This window comes from Leptopilina heterotoma, unplaced genomic scaffold, assembly GCF_015476425.1.
Source record: "Leptopilina heterotoma isolate Lh14 unplaced genomic scaffold, ASM1547642v1 Lhet_279, whole genome shotgun sequence".
Classification (NCBI taxonomy): domain Eukaryota; kingdom Metazoa; phylum Arthropoda; class Insecta; order Hymenoptera; family Figitidae; genus Leptopilina; species Leptopilina heterotoma.
This window is the reverse complement of record NW_025110987.1, coordinates 1,172,746-1,197,317: the sequence shown is the minus strand read 5'-3', so window position 1 is coordinate 1,197,317 and position 24,572 is coordinate 1,172,746. Positions and strand designations below refer to the sequence as shown.

General features: G+C 29.6%; 1 protein-coding gene across 5 annotated transcripts in view; it reads left to right on the top strand.

Moving 5' to 3' along the window:
- The window catches only part of LOC122504126 (peroxidasin-like protein), a 316,998-nt gene that overhangs the window by 237,265 nt on the left and 55,161 nt on the right, over positions 1–24,572 (top strand). For all 5 annotated transcript variants that reach the window (XM_043615053.1, XM_043615054.1, XM_043615052.1 and 2 more), the window contains exons 5-6: positions 16,891–17,017; positions 17,334–17,519. In XM_043615053.1, the coding sequence (XP_043470988.1) occupies positions 16,891–17,017; positions 17,334–17,519 (313 nt within the window). The remainder of the gene's footprint in view (positions 1–16,890; positions 17,018–17,333; positions 17,520–24,572) is intronic.

Sequence of the window (24,572 nt, the reverse complement as noted above, 5' to 3'; positions counted from 1 at the left end):
ATCTTGTCTCTTCAATATAAAATACACTTCTCTTTTGTGGTTAATATTTTTATATTGCTTCAGTATAATAAAATATATTCAAATATTTAATAATAATAACAAATCACAATTAAATGAACAAAACAAATTTTGTTTTAGCACAATTAAATATCAAAAATGATTCAAATACAAGACAAAAAATTCCATAAGTCTAGAGGACTCGAACCTCTATTCAGTAATATAACACAGGATTTAATTTGATGAATGCACCTTGCAACTTTAATAATTGAGTAAGAATTTTTGAAACATGCCACCTAAAATTCAAAAAATTTATTTTTAGCCAAAATGTTGTTTTTTCTATAGTGCTTTACATAAAAAAACACTATGTCAAAGGATTTGCCAAAAAAAAATTTTTGTTATTGTTATAAACAATTAAAGTTTTCAGACACTTTTTTTTAAAAAATTAATTAAAAAGAAACTTGTTAACCGATTTTAATGATTCAAGAGGCATTCTTTTTTATTTGAGTCAAAGTTTTGAATAAAATTTTTTTCGTAAAAAAATATTGAAATTTAATAAATAAACAAATTATTTATTTATAACAAATTAGCAAAAACCATGTTCTCAATCGAATTTCAAAATGAAAAAAATAGTACTTATTCTCTGATTACCACTGAGTAATATTCCGTTGAGAAAAAAAATGGCACGGCTTGGACAACTGACTTATTTAAACATTGTTTATCCCGAGCAGAACGGGATTTGCATGTGACGTCACGCGCAGCGGTCCATTGACGCGGGAATCTAAGAGAATATCAGAGGAATATCAAAAATAATATTAAAATAATGTTTAAGTATTTCTTATGGACGAAAAAAACTATAACAATTTAATTAATTGTTTAAACAATTAATTTTTGTTATTTTTTCATAAACAGTAGTTCGGGCTAGAAATTTCTAGTCTTCTCTCAATTTCTCAATTTTTCAATGAGTAAAACATCTACTAATGGTAAAAAATAAATTAATTAAACATTGTTTAAACAATAATTAGTTGTTGTTATTTTTTTCATAAACGGTACTTAGGGCTAGAAATTTAAAGTTTTTTCTCAATTATGCAATTTTTCAGGCGTAAACATATATTAATCATTAAAACTAAAAATTACTTATTTATTAAATTGTTGAAACAATTAATTGTTGTTATTTTTTCATAACTGCAATTAGAGTTAGAAATTACTTGTTCTTTTTCTATATTATGCATTTTTTGTAACGAAAGCACTTAAGTATAACAAAACTAAAAATTATCTAATTATTTAAACATTATTTAAACAATTTATTTTGTTAATTTTTCAATTAACTGTACTTAACTAGAAATTCCTTAGTTTTTCTCAATTATAAATTTTTTTTATAATTTAAATACTTAATTATAATAGTAAAACTAAAAGAATGTTATTTAACCATTGATAAACAATTCATAATTTTTCAATTGATTATACATTTAGGGCATTTATAATTTTTCAATTGATTATAAATTTAGAGCATTTATAATTTTTCAATTGATTATAAATTTAGGGATAAAATAATAATATAATAATATAATAATAATAATATAATATATAATATAATATAATAATAATTTTTTTTTTAATTTGTTGTAATTTATTAAGGGAAACGGTAAAAAATACAGAGAATTATACATCAATACACTGTAATGTCATAATGAGTCCTGTAAAAAAAACGTCCCTTATTTCCTCTTCGCCTCACAAAAACTTCCGGCACCGCTTTCGCATTCCATCAGAAGTCGGGTTCATAGGCGACTGTTAGCCGTACTTCAGCTCTCTGTCAGTTTCCTGCTTGGATGTCGTTCTATTTGTCTAGGTCTGTAGTCGAGATTAGGCTCTTGTTTTTTGTCGTACTCAAGTTAAAATTGTCTTTCCTTCTTTTAATTTATCGAAGTCCCTCTTCTTTCGTCGGAGGACAGTCTCTACATATATTGCTATTTCATCCCAAAATTTTCTGCATTTAATCATTAGAGTCAATATATTATCTGGAGTAATTGATCCGACAGTATCTTCAACTAGATTTCTCTCATCTTCCCATCTCTTGCATTCAAAAAAGTATGATTTGCGTCATCTCTAGTATTTTGGCAATAGATGCAGTTTTCACTCGATATTTTTTTCATTCTATACAGATATTTGCTGAATAAACCATGATCTGTTAGGAATTGCGTTATAAAATAATTTATCTCGCCATACTTTCTATTAATCCAAATAGGTATTTCCTTTATTATGCGGGCTGTCCACCTGCCTCTTGTCTCTTCATCCCATCTCTTTTGCCATTCGCTCATAGTCTTAGTCCTAGCTATTTTTTTTGCGCAGATTTTCTTATGAGTTGTTTTCATTTGATAGACCATCTGTCTTTCTTTAGTAATCATTTCGATTGGTATCGTTCCAGCTATCACCATAATTGCAGGTTCCGACACGGTTCTATAAGCACAGGCTACTCGTAGAGCTCCTGCTCTTTGCACTGATGCCATAGACTTTCTGTACTTTTCATACTTTAAGCTATCCGCCCAGGTTTCACTAGCGTATAGCATGATAGCCTCAGCAGTACGTAAGAGAAGGCGTCTCTTACTTGGTAATGAGCCATTGGTGTTAGTCATTAATCTGCTTAGCGAAGAAGTTACCTCTGCAGCTTTTTTAGTTGCATTATTAATTTGATCCCAGAAAGTTAGTTTTCTGTCAATCATAACTCCCACATATTTTATAGCTGTTTTGACTTTTATTTCACTGTCATCTATGTACATAACAGTAGGATAGATTAATCTTTTTCTCGTTATGAGACATATCTCGGTTTTCGATACTGCTAGCTCTAAACCACGATCCTTCATCCAGGAGCGTATCCGTCGCATCATCTGATTCAGTTTCATTTGGGCTAAATCTAGGTCCTTTGCTATAATAATAGCAGCAATGTCATCTGCATACCCATTTAGAAATGTTCCTTCAGGCATATTCATCCGCAATATGCCATCGTATGACATATTCCAAATATCAGCACCAAGCACAGATCCTTGTGCTACCCCGGCTGTAAGTTCCTTCTTCTTCTGTCCATCTGGTGTATCATAGATAAGATATCTATCCTTCAAATAGTTCTTTATTATTCGAAGAAGGTTTCTCGGGAGAGCAAAATCTGTTTCCATTGTTTTAATTGCGTCTGTCCATCTCACTGAATTAAATGCATTCTTGACATCAAGAGTCACCAAAAGACAAATTGGTCTGGAGTAATGATTTCCTCTCTCGATGATTTTCGCCGCAGATAATACCTCATTAACAGCGTCTATAGTTGAACGGCCCTTTCTAAAACCATATTGCCGTTCTGCTAGGTCACCAGCTTCTTTTACTGCTTTTTGAATGCGAGTTCTCAGCATTCTCTCTAGGAGTTTTCCTGCAGTGTCCAGCATGCACAACGGTCTGTAGGAACTAGGTTGGTTCTCTGGTCCTTTACCCTTGCTTATTAGCACAAGTTTGGCTTCTTTCCACTTTGAATAGAATATCCCATTCCTCAAGCAAGTATTGTACATGCTAAGCAGCAAATCAGAGTTATTTATTGCCACAGCTTTTAGAATTTCAGATGGAAAACCGTCTGGTCCAGGAGCTTTCTTTGATTTCAAGGACTTTATCGCCGTCGAAAGTTCTTCCATCGAGAAGGGGTCGGTTTCCTCCAAGTCCGTGAGAGCATGTTGATACGATACTTTCGGATGAGTTGGAAAGAGTGTGTCTACAATATTCGTGATTGTTTCAGTGTCCATTAAAAGGCTACCTGCAAATCCTCGTAGTTTTCGAGTAACTATCTTATATCCGAGTCCCCAGGGATCTCTATCAACGTCTTGTATAAGCTTTTTCCAGCTTTCTTGTTTGCTGTTAGCAATGGCACGACAGAGATCTTTTTTTGATCCTTTATATCTTTCAGCCTTTTCTTGTAAGTTTTGATCGTTCTTCTTTGCTCTCTGGGCTACTCTTCTAAGTTTTAGGCAATTTTTCCTAAGATTAGAAATATCGCTATTCCACCAATAGGCAGGTTTCTTCTTTATTCGTGTGTTTCTCTTTTTCACGGCTACTTCACATGCGTCTCGGATGAGTTTCATAGTTCGTCTTACTAATATTTCAGCTTCTGCAGGCGACGTGGTGTGTTCCATATCTAGTTTTATGTTAGATGCTCGAGTATCCAGATACCCTGTCAATTTCTCTTGATCAATCTTATTGACATTCCACATAATTCTGCGATTTCCTTTTTCACTATTGACAGATTTAGTTATCTTACTTTGTATCCTAAAAGCGATATATTGATGATCACTAGCTGAGAAAAATTCTGTCACAGTCCATCTTTTCACCTGCGTGGCCAGCTTTTGCGTTGCAAATGTGATATCGATTATTGTCTGTCTATTTCCTGGTCTTCTAAACGTAGTTGACGTTCCCGTGTTCATTATTACTAGATCGAGTCTGGACACCATACTGATAACTCGCTTTCCTCTAGAGTTAGACCTTATTTCACCCCATTCTATTGCGCTGGCATTAAAATCTCCCGCTAATAGTATCTCTCCTTCAATATCGCGTAGCGTATCTTCTAAATCGTCTAGTTTTGTTTGAAAATCGCTAATCTTTTCGTTAGGAGTAAGATAACAACTCACGTACGTAATGTTTTGACTTTGGATCCACACAAAGCCATTTCCACTTCCAGATCTTGTTATGGAGACACGATGAGGCTGTGGAATCCATATAGCTGCTGTACCTAGCGTGTCAGAATACCAACCTTTATCTCTACTTTTATACTGTTCACTGATAATAATAATATCAGCATTTTGTTCACGGGTTATTTGATCCAGTAGGTAATGAGCAGTTTTGCTCCTATTCATATTGCCCTGGAGAATATTTAGAGCGGCTGTTTTAATTTTCCTTTAATATCTCGGTATACTTTGCAGAGGTAGGTACCCGCGATATGTTTTCTGTCAGTTGGTTCAGCGTCTTCACATAAAAAGCAGTGTGGATCAGATGTGCAACTTGCAATCTTGTGATCTTCTTTTCCGCATCTGTAGCACATATTGCTTCTGTCTGGTCCTTTGCATTCCGTTTTTGCATGTCCAAATCCTAGATAATTAAAACATCGTGTTACACGATCATACTGCCTTATTCTGCAGTTCACCCATCCAACTTTGATGTGGTTGTTTTTCAGGATTTTCATAGCTGCTTCTTGTTCTAGTGTTACTAGAGCTTTTCGTTGTTCCATTCTATTTGGTTTCGTCAGTTTTATGTTCATTATTCCTTGGTACCCTTCCAAGTTCTTTTTGATAGTAGATTCTACCTCTTCTAGTGACGTATAACTGTCCATATCCCTTATTTCCAAAGACACTTTTGGGACAAGAGCTCGAACATTACCTTCCTCACCCAGTACCGATTCTATTGCAGCCGTAAGACTATTCCTTCCTTCCTGAGAGGTGTTTGTCAGTTCGAGGAGGACATCTACGGTTTTTGTACTTCGTATAGATTTAAATTCTGCACCGAAATCTTGTGGTTTAACGTTTTCTCTAACAACTTTAAGAACCTCTGCAAAGGATTTTCCTACAGCAGATTTCACGAGAATCGCCTGCGTTCGCATTTTAATTCTAGGTTTACTGTTCGCATCTTTTTGGGAATCTACTTTACTGGTTTTGGAGCTGTTTTGGTCAGTAGACTTCCTTCTATATGAGGCATTATTCCTGAACTGCCCCAAAAATAAAAAAAAGTTCTTGGATTTCCTTTATACTTTGGAAATATGTTACCCTAGTAGGTACAAGTTACTACACCAATTTACAGGTCCAACCCCCCACCCCAATCAAAAGGGTGGGAGGTTGAAATTTCAGCCTAAACTCGAACATGCATTCTTTAAACATTTGTAGTTTCTACTTAAATTATTCAATTAAAAAAAGTAAGTAGTGTTTTAGAAAGGTTTTTTTGTGTACTTTTAAAATATTTTATTTATATAATAAAAAAAAAATTTTTTTGCAAAAATTTTTTAAAATAAATAGTTTTTTGCAATTTTGTGCAAGTTCGGTAGTTTTTATTTTCTTTTTAATAATCTCAAATGAAAGCTTGGGAATTCCCCTAAAAGAAGATATAAGTCTGAAAATGGGCCAAAACAATTTGCCAAAGATATAGTGTAATAAGTAAAATTTGTCCGTCCGCTCGCGCACTCCAGCGCGATGAACAGTGGGATTTTTTTCAACTTACTATTGAAAATTGTCTAGAAACTACAAACAATGTTAATTAACAAATAGATTACTTTGGACCTTCTTCATAAAAAAAATTGGTTTTTTTGCAGACAAGTTTAAATTTATGTCTAATTTAGTAAAAAACTATTTTACAGTTAAAAATTATCATTAATATTAACAATTATATAAACAATAATCAACTTCCTTTTGTATTTGTAAACATTTTCGTCATTTTTTAAACTTTAAATATTTATATCATATGTACATTCTTTAAAAAACTTAAAAAATTTATTTGCTTAAACAATTACATTTGTTATAAACAAATTTTTCATTTTTAAACAAATAATTAGCTTTTTTCATCAAACAAAATTTTTTCCTTTTTTATATTTACTATCATAAAAAAGAACTCCTTAAGGAGGAATGGTATACCTAATCGGGACAAAAGTTTGTGACACTTAGGGGAATTTGTAATTTTGTTATTTAAGCTACATATAGCAGTTTTTCTTATTGAAATCATAAAAGTAGACATCAATGAATATTAAAAAGTATATATTAAATAAGGAAAAGATAATAAATTAATGAAATTAATTTTTTTTATAAAAGCAGAAAATAATTTTTGTTACTATCTGTACGAATTTAAAACCTAAAAAAATAAAAGTTACTGAAATTTTCTAAAAATTATTTTCGGATTTATCGAGTATTCCATTGCAAACTTTGAAAAAATGCTATTATTACGTATATATGTGTCTTATTATGCTGTAATATTAATGTTATTAATTATAAACATTGTCAAATAACAATTTGTAATGAGCGTATAATCGTGACAACGTCGCAATGCAAGTAGTTTGTTTTTTGATCGTTGGTAACAGTGTCAAGTGTTGTGGTTTGTTATGATTTGCATTTGTGTAGTTAAAAATAATGAAAATTTGTCATTTTTGGTACCTTTGGCGCCATCTCTTGGTTCTATGTACCACTAAACAGCTGTCACATGTGAGACTTTATATACAGTGTTGCCACGTTTTCTCTGTTTGTCTGTCATAAAATTAGTTTTCTTTCAGAAACTAATTAATTACTTTTAAACTAATTAGTGAATAAAAAAGAACCTTCGTGATTAATAAAGCTTAAATCTTGACCTTCAAGATACAATTTTTACAAAAAATTCTGAATGTTTTAAGTATTAAATTTTTAATGATAAACATGCAAATTCGTCCTTTCCCCATAAGAGGTAATGTTAAATTAAATAATTTTTAACTTGTAAACTATTTAGTGAAAAATTCTGAAATTTGGTGGGTAACTTTATTATATAAAAGCAAATCATTTCCCAAAATATCAAAAGATTCTGAATGTTTTGAATTTCTATACCATTCCTCCTTAATGAAATGGGAATACTATAAATTATTCATTTAATTTTAATAAACATTATAAGTTAACAAATATTTAACTTTGTTCTTTTTTCACAGAAAAAATATATTTATTTATATGCATTTAAATGTAAACTGATTTAACTGAATAATGGTTTACTTCATTAAAAATATAAATATTTGTTAAGTTATAATGTTCGTTAGAATTAAATGAATAATTTATAGTATTCCCATTTCATTAAGGAGTTCTTTTTTATGATAGTAAATATAAAAAAAGGAAAAAATTTTGTTTGATGAAAAAGCTACTTATTTGTTTAAAAATGAAAAATTTGTTTATAACAAATGTAATTGTTTAAGCAAATAAATTTTTTAAGTTTTTGAAAGAATGTACATATGATATAAATTATTTAAAGTTTAAAAAATGACTAAAATGTTTACAAATACAAAAGGAAGTTGATTATTGTTTATATAATTGTTAATATTAATGATAATTTTTAACTGTAAAATAGTTTTTTTACTAAATTAGACATAAATTTAAACTTGTCTGCAAAAAAACCAATTTTTTTATGAAGAAGGTCCGAAGTAATCTATTTGTTAATTAACATTGTTTGCAACAATTTAAATAAATTGTATTATGCTTTATTAATTGTCCGGTGGTCATACTAGACTAATTTAAATTGATTTCGATCATGTGTAATGGAAAAATAAAAAAATTAACATGATTTTTTCTAAAAATATTGTAATTTGTCAAATTTTTGAGTAACAAGAAAAAAATAAACAATTAAAAATTCAAAAATCGACTTTGATGGATCTCTTAGTAATTTTAAATCAAGAACATCAACATCCGATAAAATTTGTAGTTTCTAGACAATTTTCAATAGTAAGTTGAAAAAAAATCCCACTGTTCATCGCGCTGGAGTGCGCGAGCGGACGGACAAATTTTACTTATTACACTATATCTTTGGCAAATTGTTTTGGCCCATTTTCAGACTTATATCTTCTTTTAGGGGAATTCCCAAGCTTTCATTTGAGATTATTAAAAAGAAAATAAAAACTACCGAACTTGCACAAAATTGCAAAAAACTATTTATTTTAAAAAATTTTTGCAAAAAATTTTTTTTTATTATATAAATAAAATATTTTAAAAGTACACAAAAAAACCTTTCTAAAACACTACTTACTTTTTTTAATTGAATAACTTAAGTAGAAACTACAAATGTTTAAAGAATGCATGTTCGAGTTTAGGCTGAAATTTCAACCCCCCACCCTTTTGATTGGGGTGGGGGGTTGGACCTGTAAATTGGTGTAGTAACTTGTACCTACTAGGGTAACATATTTCCAAAGTATAAAGGAAATCCAAGAACTTTTTTTTATTTTTGGGGCAGTTCAGGAATAATGCCTCATATATGTATTTCCAAAAATCTAAATACATACAAAAATAATATTTCAGAATTATTTTTAACATTTTGAAAAAAACATTTATATTCAAAATTTTTAATTGAAATTCATCAAAAAATTAATTATTTTTTTAAAATTATTCAGAAAGTCACAAAGAATTCAATTATTTTCGAAAAATTACATTAAAATATTTTTAATTACTAATTAGTGTTACGTATGACTTCGTAACATTTATATTTACATAGAAACAACGAATTTTAATTGAATTATATAGAATCCATTTAATAATTTTGACTTGTAACCTAAAAACACAATTATCGTTCTTACACAAAAATACATATTTATTAGCAACACCAATAAATTCCAACATTAAGCAAAATTCTTAACAACCCACTTTTAATCGGGTAATTAGCACAAATAAATTAAGCAAAGTACATTTTTCTTTTTGTGTTAATATCGCAAGGCAGGGTTTCTTTCAATTATTTGTAAATTATTGCACAACAACGAAGTGGTCAGAATCTAAATTTCGCAAGTACCAAATTCTGCAAGCTGTCAGAATAAACTGCATTGAGGGTTTCCCCACCTAATTGTCAATCAATAAAAAGAATTGACAAGGAGAAATCTGGGCAGTTGCCCGCGTAAACTTGGCGAAACTAAGTTGGGCAGTTTTAATTCAGGCAAAGTACCTGAACGTGATATATATTGTGAGTCATTAAGACTAAAGAATTTTTATCCTTTTGTGAATTGAAGGGCGTAGTCCCCATTTATTGTAAAACAGAAATATTGAATTGAGATTAAGTCCACTTTAAAGAATATCAAGTTTGAAGCTAAATACGAGTAAGAGAAAAGGAAGATTGCTGCGATATAAATACAAATAAAAGAAGCAAACATAACGATTAAAAGTGAGTAAATAATTACACATTACACTCATATACACAAATCAATTTTCAAAGAAATACGTAAATTTTCATAAGTTGATTTCATGAGATTTTACTAAAAAGAATATTCACATTCTTTTTTTATTATAATTTATATTTTAATCCCAGAACATTTATATATTGGAAAATTAAAGGTTTATAAAATATATGTAAATCTGATAATTAAATAAATATTAATTTAACCAATAATTTCTATTCTTATTAATTGTAACTACACAATTGATATCAATAATTGTGAGAGTGGAAAAGTCCCCTACCTTTTCAAATTTATTTAATTTGCTGAAGAGCATTTTTCGTTATCACGACAGATTTAAATTGATAATAAAATAATTTATCTATTTTACTTTTATTAAATTAAATCCTATTCGTAACAATTAGTTTAATTTTTTTATAATTATTATTTAAGATTCAATTGTCTTCAAAAATTTAAAATTTGGTAAAATCTTTTACAAATAATAGAATCAGTAAAAAATATTAATAAAAATGATCAAATTTTTTGAGAATTTTAATTATTAACAGGACTATAATTTGTCAAAAATTTCAATAAGTCCAGAAAGTAAATATTCAAAAAATTTTATTTACATTGTTCGAAGATAATTAAATCTTAAATAATTATTATAAAACAATTATACGAATTATTTTAAAAAAAAATTTAATGCAATTTTTTGAAAATAGGATTGAATTTCTTAATAAATTTTTTTTATAATTTGAATAAACTAATTAATTATTTGATGAATTTTAATTAAAAATTTTGAATATAAATGTTTCCTCCAAAATGTTAAAAATAATTCTAAAATATTATTTTTGTATGTATTTGGATTTTTGGAAATATGTAATTATAAATACTGAAAATATTGCATTTTAAAAAGTTAGATGCTAATTTTTATTAATTTGAAAGATTTGTTTATAAGTCGAAAAAAATCTCAATTTTCTTACTTTCCTTGAAAAAAAATTTTTTTATTGACATTTCTCTGACTTTACTGAAAAAGTTTTGTTTCCTTGACCATGATGTTAATATAACAATATAATAATTAAAAAAAATAAAGTGCGTAATTAAATTATAATGTTTATTTATTATTTTAATCGTTAATCATTTTCGTAATTTCGTGCTTTGAAATATTTTTAAAAATAAGCTTTATTACTTTTTAAAATGCAGGAGTAACATTGAAGGAAATACCTACATATTTTTCAAATGTGCATTGTCTACGTGGACAAGTGTAAAGGGGGAGGGGTTTTCCAAATGTTCACGATTGTCTACAACCGGAGACGGGGGGGTCAAAAATTGGTAAAAAATTGTCCATTTGGTTTATGGAATACCTATAAAATGTATACTCTTACCTCGTTCTCGATCTCCCTCTCTTTCACTGCTTAATGTATCTGTGAGTTAGAAAAGAAAAATTTATTAGCCAATAAGGAAATAAGACGCTCTTTTCGTATTTTGGCTTGAAAGTGAAATTCCCCACTGTTCCTTCCACTACCAATTTCTGTTCCTCTTTTTCTTCCTAACACGGAGAATGGAGAAAACATTATGCTCTTCTGTAAGCCAAAGAAATAGGCGTTACTATCTTACCTATTCGTCTCTCTTTACTTCCTACACTAAACTAAAAGGAGAGACAATACCTCCCTCTCTTTCTCTTTATCATGCTTTCTCTCTCATACTGTGACAGACAGAATGAGTATGAAGATTAATATAATTAATTTTGAAAACTGTTTTAAATTTATCTAGTGAAGTTACAGATAGTGCTATTTTATTGTTGGAGTGACATTTAAAAATGAAGTCTTCACTTTTTATTGTGGTAGTAATTAATTTCTTTATATTGTTCAAATTGTTATTCAATATGATAAAAGGTGGGAGTTTTGATTTGAATTTTACCTTACTTATTTTTTAATGATTTTTTGTTGTTGAAGCACTCGCTGTTGTTGATGGCGATGAAGGCGCTGGATGCTGCGCTGGTGATGTTGAACGTCTCTGCTTGGCTAATGGAATTTTTTCCTCGATTGATTCTTTATTTTTTCGTTTCCTTTGACTGTTTTTTGGCGAGTCCTTGGTATCAGTTTTCTTTAGTTTTAAATTCAAACTTGATGTAGTCGCTTCTAATGTATCCATTTGTTCTATAATTGCATTAGATGTTTGTTTAGTTTCCTCTATCAAGTCTTTTGTTTGATTTGCTTAAGCTTTGTCCATTATATTTTTTCTGGGTTAATTTCTTATGTTTCTAATAGTATACTTCCATTTTCGTCATTATGCATTTCTCTCGAATTTTCAAGATCATTAGTGTTATTGATATTTATTTCTTCATGACGGCTGTGTAGTTTCTCGGCTTTCATAGTGGTTTTTGTTTGTATATCTTGGTAGTCTTCATTCAGTGGGTTTATTTTAAATGTAAGAGTGTTAGTCGTCCCTGTTGAGTCTTTATTTAAAATATATTCTGAGTTATTTTTTTGCGAAAAGTTCGCTTCGTCGATTACAGCTGGCGGAATAATGATAATTCTATTATTGCCGTTGTCCTTTTGTATTTCGGGTGATTGTGATTGCGACCTTACATTGTTTTGGGTCGTTTTAAGGTTTGTTGTTAAGCGTTTATTTCTCGGTTTTATCGCTGGAGCTGGTGACATTTTAAACGATTCACTCGATAAAATATTATTTAATATATCTGTAATCGCTTTTCCTCCGTTTTTTGTTGTTAATTTCTTAATACTTTTAGTTAATAGGGATTTCTCTTTTTTGGTGATTTGTTTCCCTGCTTTGCTTTGAGGAAGCTGCTTTTTCATTGCCGCCACCTTTGATGCCATTTTCGAGTCGATGAGCGGGAGTTCTCTTGGTCCAATGACAATCTTTGATGCACTTTTTATTTCAGCAGTTACAATTTTATATTGTTTTTCACTTTCACGATTGGGACTAAAACGGTTTCCCTTTCATTTCCCCTTCCTCTGTTGTGAAGCTCAAGGAAACAGAAATATCCCCAGTGCTATTTCCTAAGTTTTCTCTTTTTTCATATGTGTGTGCATAAGAAAATAGAGGAAGTGAGTGAAAGTGTTCAAGAAAAAAGAAATAGATTTGAGCCAAAATAAAAAACAAAAGTGATAATAATTGCCTACAAAAAGACCAATGCTTGCGTCTACTATCATTAAAAGAACGATTACAATGTCACGATCCAATTTAGACTTAAATAAAATAAAGCAGGTCTAAACAAAAAAACTATAAAAAACAAATATATAGTGTAGATAATTATTGCCTAAATGTACTTTAAAGTGCTCATAATCTTTTACCTAGTGTGTTCTCTAAGTCTAAATTGGATCGTGACATTGTAATCGTTCTTTTAATGATAGTAGACGCAAGCATTGGTCTTTTTGTAGGCAATTATTATCACTTTTGTTTTTTATTTTGGCTCAAATCTATTTCTTTTTTCTTGAACACTTTCACTCACTTCCTCTATTTTCTTATGCACACACATATGAAAAAAGAGAAAACTTAGGAAATAGCACTGGGGATATTTCTGTTTCCTTGAGCTTCACAACAGAAGAAGGGGAAATGAAAGGGAAACCGCTTTTGGTTGATAAGTCGAAGGAAAAGACAAAGTGCCACTTTCTCTCTATATTAAATAATAGAGGGATGAGCAGAGGTTCCTTAAAAGCGACTGATCGGGACGACTTTCAAGTCGAGACTCGCCTAACCACTATGCTACGGAACCTAACTAAACACAGACGCTTTATTTTCAGTGACTTGTTGAGTTATTGGTTTTGATGATTTAATAAAGCATTTATTGACACTAATACACTACAGCAAATTAATAAATAGTTTTTAATACTAATATTAACAATATTAATAATATAATAATAACCCATAAATATTCATAAATTAATATTTTTATTATTTAAAAGAAATGTCAAAACATTTCAGTTAAAAATAATATTTATAAATTAATCATAATAAATGGGAGCATAATTGAAAAGTACTGTACATGTTCCGGTAACAAATTTGCAGTTTAAGGTTAGTTGTTGTTTGCTTTTTTGTTTCTTAAATTTTTAAAAAAATTTATTTTCAAATATTTTCAATTTTAAAATTAATCTATTGAAAATCTTCAAATTGTTGCAAAGAATGTTATCAAAAAATTTGATAATAATAGAATTCCTTCAAAGAATTTATTTATTTAGAAAAATAACTAAATTCTCGCGAAGAATTTTATTAATATTTTCAAAAATCCTAATTAAATTCTTTTAAAGAATTTCTTTGAATTTTTTTAACTATGGGGCTGTACACATAATACGTCACGCGATTTTTGACCATTTTTAACCCCACCCTCACCCTATGTCACACTTTGTCACAAACCTTGAACCCCCCTCCCCCTACAACGTCACGTCACACACGTAAATTTCACTGTAATTTTTATACATTGGACATTATATATTATATCCTACACTCTAAATTATTGAATCAGTTAAAAATAACAAATTTAGAAGCAAAAAGTCAGTCACTAATTCAAATAGTAATATTTTTTTCTGACAATTAGTTAAAAATAACTGATGTTTCAATACACGGAGAAAAATATAAAGTAACTTTTACTACTTTTATAGTAAAAAATTCCCGGTAAAGCATTTCTGGTAATTTTTACTACTTTTGAAGTAAAATTTGCTACGTTCGAAGTAAATTTTACTAATTTTTACAAATACAGTCGAACCTGGCTAAGTAAAACCTGGATAAGTGAAAAACCTCTATTAGAGACGGCAATCGCCAGGTCCCTTCATTTTGCCATGTAAAAACCTCTATAAGTGAGAATATGTAAGTGACCGATATTTTTTCTTTGCTAGATCTCTATAAGTGAATGAAGCGCTCCTTGAACCTCTATAAGTGATTATTTTTCTTAAGTAGACCTCTGTAAGTGACAGGAGCATGTCTACAACCTCTGTAAGTGAAAATCTTTTCCTCATATAAATATTCTACTGGGCAATAGAAGTAAGTAAACAGTAATTCAAATTTTAATAGAAGTTCACTTAATTAATAATTGTGCAAATCGACAAATCACTTTTTCATAAAATTTTTACAAATAAACAAAGTGAAAGAAAACAAGTGAAAACCTCTATTAGTGACAAACCTCTATAAGTGACAAAAAATTCACGGTCCCTTGAAATGTCACATTTTCAGGTTTGACTGTATGTACTTCAAACGTAGCAAAATTTACTCCAAAAGTAGTAAAAATTACCAGAAATGCTTTACCGGAAATTTTTTACTATAAAAGTTGTAAAAGTTACTTTATATTTTTCTCCGTGTACAATTTTTTTTATTGATTCAATTAGTCACGTTTATAACTACCTACATAGCACCAAAACTTTCCTAAAAATTTATTAATGATTTACTCGCAAACTTCGAAATATTTAAATGCAAAGTTTAGTGAAAATTGTGTAAAGATTTAAATATAATTATATCCCACTTCAATACATGTTTAGCGCGAAACTTTCCTGAAAATTTAACTTAAATTTTCACGAAAGTATAGTCAAAAATGTAATTCAAATGTCCAGGAAAGTTTCAAGAAATATTTTTAAGAAAATTTGACGATAAACATTTATTGGAGTGAGAAATTTAAATCTTTGCACAATTTTAACTAAACTTTGCAAGTAAATTTTTCGAAGTATGCAAGCAAATCTTTAATATACATATTTAGAAAAGTTTCGGTGTTTTGTGGATAATTTTTCAGTTATTCAGAAGCAAAAAGTCAGTCACTGCTGATTGTCAGTTAAAACCACGATTTTTAACTGATTCAAATTAAGAGAATATATTATTTATCAGATTATAAATAATATACCAATATATGTGAAACAGGTACATAATAGATAAATAGTTCAAAGCATTTTTAACTTGTTTTATTTAAAAAAATAAATAAATAAATTTTATTTAGTCACAATTCTCAGACCCCCTCCCTCCCCCTAGCCGCGTGACGTATTATGTGTACGGCCCCTAATGGAGTTTCTTTAATAATTTTAATTGGAAATTTCGAAAGCAATTGAATTTTATGAAGAAGAATTTTATTAAAATTGTATTAAAAATTTTACTATTTATAAAAATAATTGAATTTTTCCGAAGGATTTAATAAAATTTAAGAAAATAATTGAATTTTTTCGTGAAATTTTCAAAATAAAAAATTTTGTAATTTGCATAACAATAATAAGTTGAATATCTCGTTCCGCGCGTAACATTTGCTATTGTAAGAATGTAGTAGAAGCAATACAGGGTTTAAAGTTCAATTAGGACTTAAAAAGGAGTTGACAGAGTTAAATAGAACTTACGCAGGAGAAAAAACGCACCAAGGGTTTCTTAGGTGCATGTTAGGGTTAAATTATACTTACCAGGAGGTAAGCAGGTTTCAAAGTTCGACTTGAGGAACTTTTAAATCCATTCATAAGGAAAAAAGTTATTGGCATTTGAAAATTATGTTGCAAAAAAATTGAGCCCCTAATAATATGGCGACCACGCATTTCACAGACTTTTTTTCCGGGTGCCTTTTTTTCCAGAGAATGCCTTATACGGACATTTAAGAAAAATGTTTCTTACCACCAAAAACGATGGAGTAAATATAGAAGTTTATCCGGTAAAATAAGATTTTGCAATTTCGAAATAGTTTTTGCATGATTAGTACAATCAAAAGCTTATGAATACCCGTAAAGGTAATATCTATTCGATTACGAGTTAATAATGTTGATTCAATGAATTGAACAAATAACGCCAAATTTTTTACTGTAGACTTCAGCTCCTTTATGGAATTGTAAATTATATTATAATTTAAATAAATATTATTTATTTTTAACAAGATTACATTACTTTTAAATTTTAATATAGAAGAAACTAATTTAAGAGGCGAAACAAACAGAATTTAAATAAAAGGAGATGATACATCCTAATGTACTCATGAAGAAAAAGTATTTTTTAAACATATTATTAAACTTTATAAAAATATCATGTTTTTGAATTTTGTGATTTAAATGTAGGAATATTTCTTGGGCCGAATAATCCAGCACATTTTGTTGCAAGTTTTAATGAACTGACAGAGGAAGCTAAGTATTTATCCAGATTTGGATTTGCTGCTCTCCAAGGATCAATATTATTTGTAAATAAGTAAGTTTTTAATTAAAATGACAATGATAATACTGACAATGTTATAATTTAAAAAGTATAGCCGGATAATAATAATGGAAAAATTGTCTCCGCATTCATTTTATTCACATTTTCACCATATTTTTTATACCTACTTAAAAAAACTTTGGGATTGCTAAATACATTTTTTTAAAATTTCTAAAGCAGAACGTTATTTTTAAGTAAGTAGTAGGAATGTATAGTGAAAATTTAAATAAAATATTATATCAGTGGGCAATTTTTCAATACTTATCCAACTATACCCTTTTTCAAGTTATTAAATAAAAAATTACTTTAGGTTTCCTGAGCTTTCGAGGAATATTCCGTTTGCTCAAAGTACAGGAAATTCAAGTTTACGCCAACAGTGTCCTAAAAGAGGAATTCCTCAATGTACTCCAGCCAGCTTAAGGTATAGAACTGCTGATGGAAGTTGTAATAATGCTCAAAATCCTTGGTGGGGTTCTGCTATGTCAACAATGCAAAGGTAAGAACAAACAAAATACAAATGTGTTGATCTTACTAAAAATTTTGTTAAGCTGCTCGCACAAACACTGTAGGTATTAGGTGTCAGGTACATACTGTATAAGTTTGTCATTTTCTATCTCTGTTAACCCATTAACGCCTACCAGGACGGAAAGTGTACCTTGATTTCACGACTCTTATTTTGTATGAAATAATTAGTAAAAAAATTTAGGAAATACCATTTCCGACGTAAAATTTATCGCTCTTTCGGAATATGAAGCTAAAATTTGTTTATAATAAGGGTATGGTGGGGCATTACTATTCTTGTTTGGTTTTTTGAGTCTAAAAAATGTATTTAAAAAAAATGAGTAGGACCGTTTGAAAACTTGACTTCTTAGCTACAATTTTGCCATGTATTATTTTGCTGTAACTCGATTCTGTTCCTAACTACAGCGATTTTAAGAATTTTTTTTTTTTGATGTCGAAAAAAACGAGGGGCGAAACTATTCTTGCAGCTATTAATGATATAATACTAAAAAATATAAAAATTAATTTGTTAATTGGAGGAGTTTTTCTGGTTTTTTTCTTCCAATTTCTTACCATTCTAACCTAAAAACAAGCACACAAAAAAAACACTGTTTCGTAGTTTTCGCTGTCATCAGTGGGCGAATAGTTTCGCCCCAACCGCACATTTTTTAAAAAAACAATTTTAAAATTTTTGAACAATAGAATATTAAAAATCTATTATGATATTCGAGTTTAGCACTAAATTTGACTTTAGAAATGATTTTTCCGATAATTTTTCCGACTGTTTATCACTATTTACAATGGCAGACTAAATGAGTGAAAACAAGTAAGCGAGTATATCAAAATCACATTTGAGTACCTAACTCCTATGATAGATGGCGCCAGAAGCTTAAATGTGGCGTACAATCCCGTGCAGAAAATGCCCCACTTTGCCCTATTTAAAACAGGGTTCTGGTCGGGGCCTCGACAGTTTTTCCTATTAAAATTTTTTTTTTAATAAAGTTTTTAGAATTCCTTTTTGTTGTAGAAGCTATTAACAATGAAAGGCAATCATTATTTTAGTTATTTAATAATTTTTTTATTTTAGGAGTTTGACTAGAATTCCTAGCCAGAACCCCAGGTAGGGTGTTCATTAGATTTTAGATAGGGTACTGATCAGGGCCTCGACAGTTTTCCTTGTTTAAATAAAGTGTAAAAAATTAAATCTCTAAAATTACTTTTAATAAAAAATAATGAACAATTGAAGAATACAATTAAAGGGAGTAATTATACTATCGTTTTGAATAATTTTTTTATTTTGTGGGTTTGACCAGAATTTCTGGGCAAAACCCCAAGTGAGGTGTTCACTAGATATTAAATAGGGCTCTGATCAGGGCCTCGACAGTTTTCCCCGTTTGAATAAAGTGTAAATGAATTAAGTTTTTTAAATTAGTTCCCATAATAAAATTATAAACAATTGAAGAAATTAATTAAACGGAGTAATTATACTACATTTTTAAGAATTTTTTTATCTAATGGGTTTGACCAGAAATTCTGGACAAAACCCTAAGTGGGGTGTTCACTAGATATGAAATAGGGCTCTGATCAGGGCCTCGACAGTTTTCCTCGTTTTAAAAGCATGTAAATAAATTTAATTTTTTAAAATTAACTTTTTTAAAACAGTTATTTAAGTTAAAAAAGCGTGTTCTTTTAAAACACTTTATAAAATAATTATGGTAATATATTTAAAAAACGAAAATACATATAATTTTTTTTTCTTTAAGTACAATATTTAATAAAGTTTATTTATTAATAATAACAACTAAATTATAAATAACGAATAATAATAGTTATTAAATAATTAATTATTATACATTTATTTAAAAATAAAAATTATGAATTTAAAAAATAATAATAAATAAACAATTATTAATAAATTATACTTAATGAATTTTAATAATTGTTAATTTATAGGATGAATTTATCATTTGGTTTGTATATATATATATATATATATATATATATATATATATATATTAGCTTAAAGTGAGAAAATGATTCGGAGAGATTGTTAAATTTAACACCTTCAATATTTAATAACTATTTTTTAAACATAATTAATAAATTTGAATAAAATATTTATTAAATAAATATTAATTATTACTTATACATTTGAAATCAAAAATTATAACCTTTATTAATATTATAAAATTAAGGAGGCAGAAAGGAGCGACAACCTCCAAAAGAAAAATGAATTAATCATACAGTAGGATCTTCCAATAGTGCAGTCGTCAGGAATATTGTGCACTATTCGAAGAGTGCATAAACGCATAATACGTTTATTTAACTCAAATAAAATAAATTTGGTTTAAATAATATTTTTCTCTGGGTGTAATGAATATGTTTATTATGTTTCTAATATAATAATATTTTTAATTACAGTAATTTTATTGTAATTACTTTTGAATAAAATTAGCCTCACAAAATAGGGCAATTTTAAGAGAAACTGACGAGGCCCTGACCAGTTTTTCCCTAAGTAGGGCATTGGTCGGGAACAGCGTCACACACTAGTCGGGCACTGGTTAGTTTCTCTACCCAGAGCCACACCAGAGATCGGGAAAACTGTCCAGTACCCTATCAGGCCCACATTTTAATTTCTGCACGGGATGTTCATTTCACATGACAAGTATACAGTGTAAAAGGGACTTCAATCGGATGAATAGTTTTCTCTTCAGGACTGTAGAATAGTCTCGCCCCGCGAATAGTAATGCCCCACCTATCTTAAAAAAATTTATAAATTTTATTGCAAAAAAAGACACTTTTTTACGAAAAACATTTTTTAATTATTTTGACATGGAAAACTAAAGAATATGGTCTCAAAAGCTCAAAATATCGCGTCCTCGAACCCTCAGCTATAAAAATCCATAATTACTTTTTTAAAATCCAAGATGGCGGATATGAAAATGGCCATTTTTCCAAAATGCAAAAGGCCAGAAAAAAAATATCGGGTAGTTTGGGGGTTTTTGATGTTGCTGATTACGAATCTGACTTTAGAATAATGTGTTTATCCTCCACGACCGTTTTAAAAAATAATTTTAAAAAACGTGACTCTTGCACGTCGACCTCCTTGTGGTAAAAGCTGGGAAACTACAATAAAATGTTGTTGACGGCTAACGGACGTGGAGGATAAACATAATATTATTCTGAAGTCAAATTCGTAATCAGCATCCTTAAAAACCCCCGAATGACCATTTTCAAGCAAATACACATACTTTTTAAAAAATTGTCCGCCATGTTGGATTCGCCATTTTGAATTTTAAAAAAGTGACATCAGATTCGTAATCAGCATCCCCAAAAGCCCCCGAGTAACTATTTTCAAGCAAATCCAATCACTTTTTAAAAAATATGTCCGCCATATTGGATCCGAAATTTTAATTTTAAAAAGTATCATCAGATTCGTAATCAGCGACCCCAAAAACCCCCGAGTAACCATTTTCAAGCAAATCTATTAACTTTTTAAAAAATTGTCCGCCATGTTAGATTCGCAAATATGAATTTTGAAAAAGTGACATCAGATTCGTAATCAGCATCCGCAAAAACCCCCGAGTAACTATTTTCAAGCAAATCCAATCACTTTTAAAAACATATGTCCGACATATTGGATCCGCCATTTTGAATTTTAAAAAAGTAACATCAGATTCGTAATCAGCGACCTTAAAAACCCCTGAGTAACCGTTTTCAAGCAAATCTAATAACTTTTGAAAAAAATTTCCCGAAATTTTTTTCCGGCCTTTTGCATTTTGGAAAAATAGTCATTTTCATATTCGCCATCTTGAATTTTAAAAAAATAATAATGGATTTTAATAGCTGAGGGTTCGAGGACGCGATATTTTGAGCTTTTGGGACCATATTCTTTAGTTTTCCATGTCAAAATAATAATTGAAATTTTTTTTTTTTTTCGTAAAAAAGTGTTTTTTTGTAATAAAACTGTTATAAATTTTTTTGAGATAATTATAAACAAATTTTAGTTTCATATTCCGAAAGAGCGATAAATTTTACATCGGAAATGGTATTTCCTAAATCTGGTGGGCGTTAATAGGAACGTTTCCGGCAAGACAGGGTTTATGCAACCTATAGATACTAGCACAAGCGATCTCGATGTCTACACACTAAAAAAAAGTTTTACTTTCAGCCTCTTTTTGAGGCTGAATTTAAGGTGTAAACGGAGTCAGCCCCGTTAAACAAGGACAGACTTATGTGAAATACATGGGCTGAATTTAAGGTGTAAACGGAGTCAGACTTTTTTTTCCTGTGTAGGGCTCTACATGGGTGATTCTTCTGAAAGTGACATTTTTGATGTCTCGATAAATTTTACAAAATCTACTCTCTAATAATTATTATCAATTTCCATAGTAAAAATTAAGCACTTACATTTACACTTACATTTATAAAAAGAATTAAAAAATTGTAATATTCATCTGCATTTATGCAGTACTAACTAAAATAATTTCATCTCCGAAGCCTTTTTAGCATGTCTCCAATAGGACTTCATATAAAAAAAACTGAATTTTATATTTTAATCGAACTCTTAGAAATTTTTTGATAAACAACTCAACCAAATATTTTTTCAAAATTTTTAAAATTACCAAAAATATGTTATTTCTAAAATTTTTGCCTTCTTTTTATAGTTCTATAACTTTGGTTCTAATTAACCGATTTTGGATTTTAAAAAAAGGATTTCTTTGGTTTTAAGTATATTTTAAGTTAAAATTAATATAAATTTTTTTTTTGAAATTTTGAAAAATTAAAAATCCGTTTTTGGAAAAACATTATCTTTGATTTTTTTCAAAATTTTACTAAATGTTAGGGCAAATGTGCTTTACATGTCCTGTAAGTTTCATCTTGGGATCTCAAAGGGATTCGGAGTAAAAAAATAAAACGTAGCGCAAGCGTTTCGAACATATGGACAAAATTCCTCAACTGCCCAAGTCAAAAAATGAATTTTATCTAAACTTTGCTAAAATGTTACTATTATTAGTTGAAGTGTAAATATAAAATTTTTTTTAATTTAATAAAATATTTTTTGAGTTATGGAGTTTTAAAATTTTGATTTTTTTGAAAATATATTTTTTCGATTTAATATATTGATAAGTAAAATTAATCAAATTTGAAGTATGAATAGTGATTTTCAAAGGGGTTTTCACGGGCTATAACTTGGTGATGAAAAAAAAGTTGTTTTCTTTCAATTTGACCCTAAAATTCAAGGTCAAATTCTTAGTTTCAATATACTACTGTATATGGTTAATACGATCCCGTTTAATACGATTTCCCGCTTAAGATGCTCATTTATGGTGGTCCCTGCAATCAAAGACATACATTTTATATCCCGCCTAATACGTTTTCCCGCACAAGACGCATTCTTAGTGCGGTCCCTACAGAATCGTATTAACCAGGATCTACTGTATCTCAAAATCAGTGTTTTTAATTTTTTTCTAACCTATCCCAATCGAAAGCTTACCTTTTTTTATATGAGTCATGTAAAAATCAGAGTGGGACCATGGAACTTTTTAAAGAAATTAATTATAAATCATCATTTTCTATGTAAAATAATGATAAATTATTATTTTCCTCAAAAATTCTCATAGTACCACTCTGATTTTTACATGGCTCATAGAAAGAAGGTCACCAGCTTATAGCCCGTGAAAACCCCTTTAAAAATCACTATTCATACTTTAAATTTGATTAATTTTACTTATCAATATGTGACGCTCCACGAGAAAAGGGACCTTATGACAAGAGTAAATAAGGTCCCTTTTCTCGTGGAGCGTCACTTATATTAAATCGAAAAAAAGATATTTTCAAAAAAATCAAAATTTTAAAACTCCATAACTCATAAAATATTTTATCAACCGACGGATTAGCTCAGTCGGATAGATGCCTCGCTTGGCGGTCGTTTAAGGACCAAGGGTATAAGTACCCTTGGTTCGCGCCCATTTGGCTTGGTATTTTTCCGGCACGTGAGACAATCTGAGCGGGAGGTTTGACGTCGAGGTATAATGATGTGCACCGTCGATTATTGTCCGGTACACACCATTAGAACTCGACTGTCGATAAACTGGTTGTACTCAGGAGAGAGGTTTTCTACAGTTTTCCCTCTTCTCTGGAGAAGAAAGCCATTGACGGGTGGTCCAGGCGAATGCGAGTACTCCTACACGGAAAAAAAAGTTCACGAATCTCTCGTGAACTAGTATATCACTTTTGGATGGGACACAAAATTTCAAAATTTTCATTCACTTTTGATTAGAAATGGCGAACGTCAACGAAAAACTGAAACAAAGTTAATGAATTTTTGATGAACTGTTAATGAAGAGTAGTTCGTCAAAAGTAGAGGTACAAGTTCACGAAAAAATCGTGAACTCGCGAGTGTCAGTAGTATGCGCAGTCCGTAATGCGCATCAAATATGGCTGATCAAGCATTCATCATTCAGTCGGTGTCATCGGTGTTTACATTCGGGAAAATTCTTTGATGAAAGTTATTATTTAGAATCAGTGTTTTTTATTACTTAGTGAATATTTTTGTTTGCTAATTTCCTTTGTGAAACAAATAATTCATAAAATGAATTAAAAGTTACGATAAGGGACTTTTTCTACTTTGCACGGTCCTGAGTTTTACAGCAGACAAAGCTAATCGTTTCGTTTGTCGAAGGACAGTGTATCTAGATTTAGCCGTGGCGGTTAGTTGTTAGAAATATTATGTTATAGGGTATAGGTACTAGGTTCGAATCCCGTGAAGCGAATTACGAATTTTAATGGCGATAAAATTGTGTATTCTGTGTAGTTGGATGCGTAATAGGCGTTAAGTTATCAAATAAAGTGAAATACTATAAAAAAGTAGTGTCTGGAAATTATTTTTTCTTGTTTTTAGCATTTTTTAAAAGTTCACGAATTTTTCGTTAACTTTGACGAAAAGTTCGGAAACAGTACTATGTTTCTAGTGAAGGAGTTGATGAAATTTTGACGAACTGTGTTTGTTGATTTTCAAGAATTTTGTGTCCCATCCAAAAGTGAT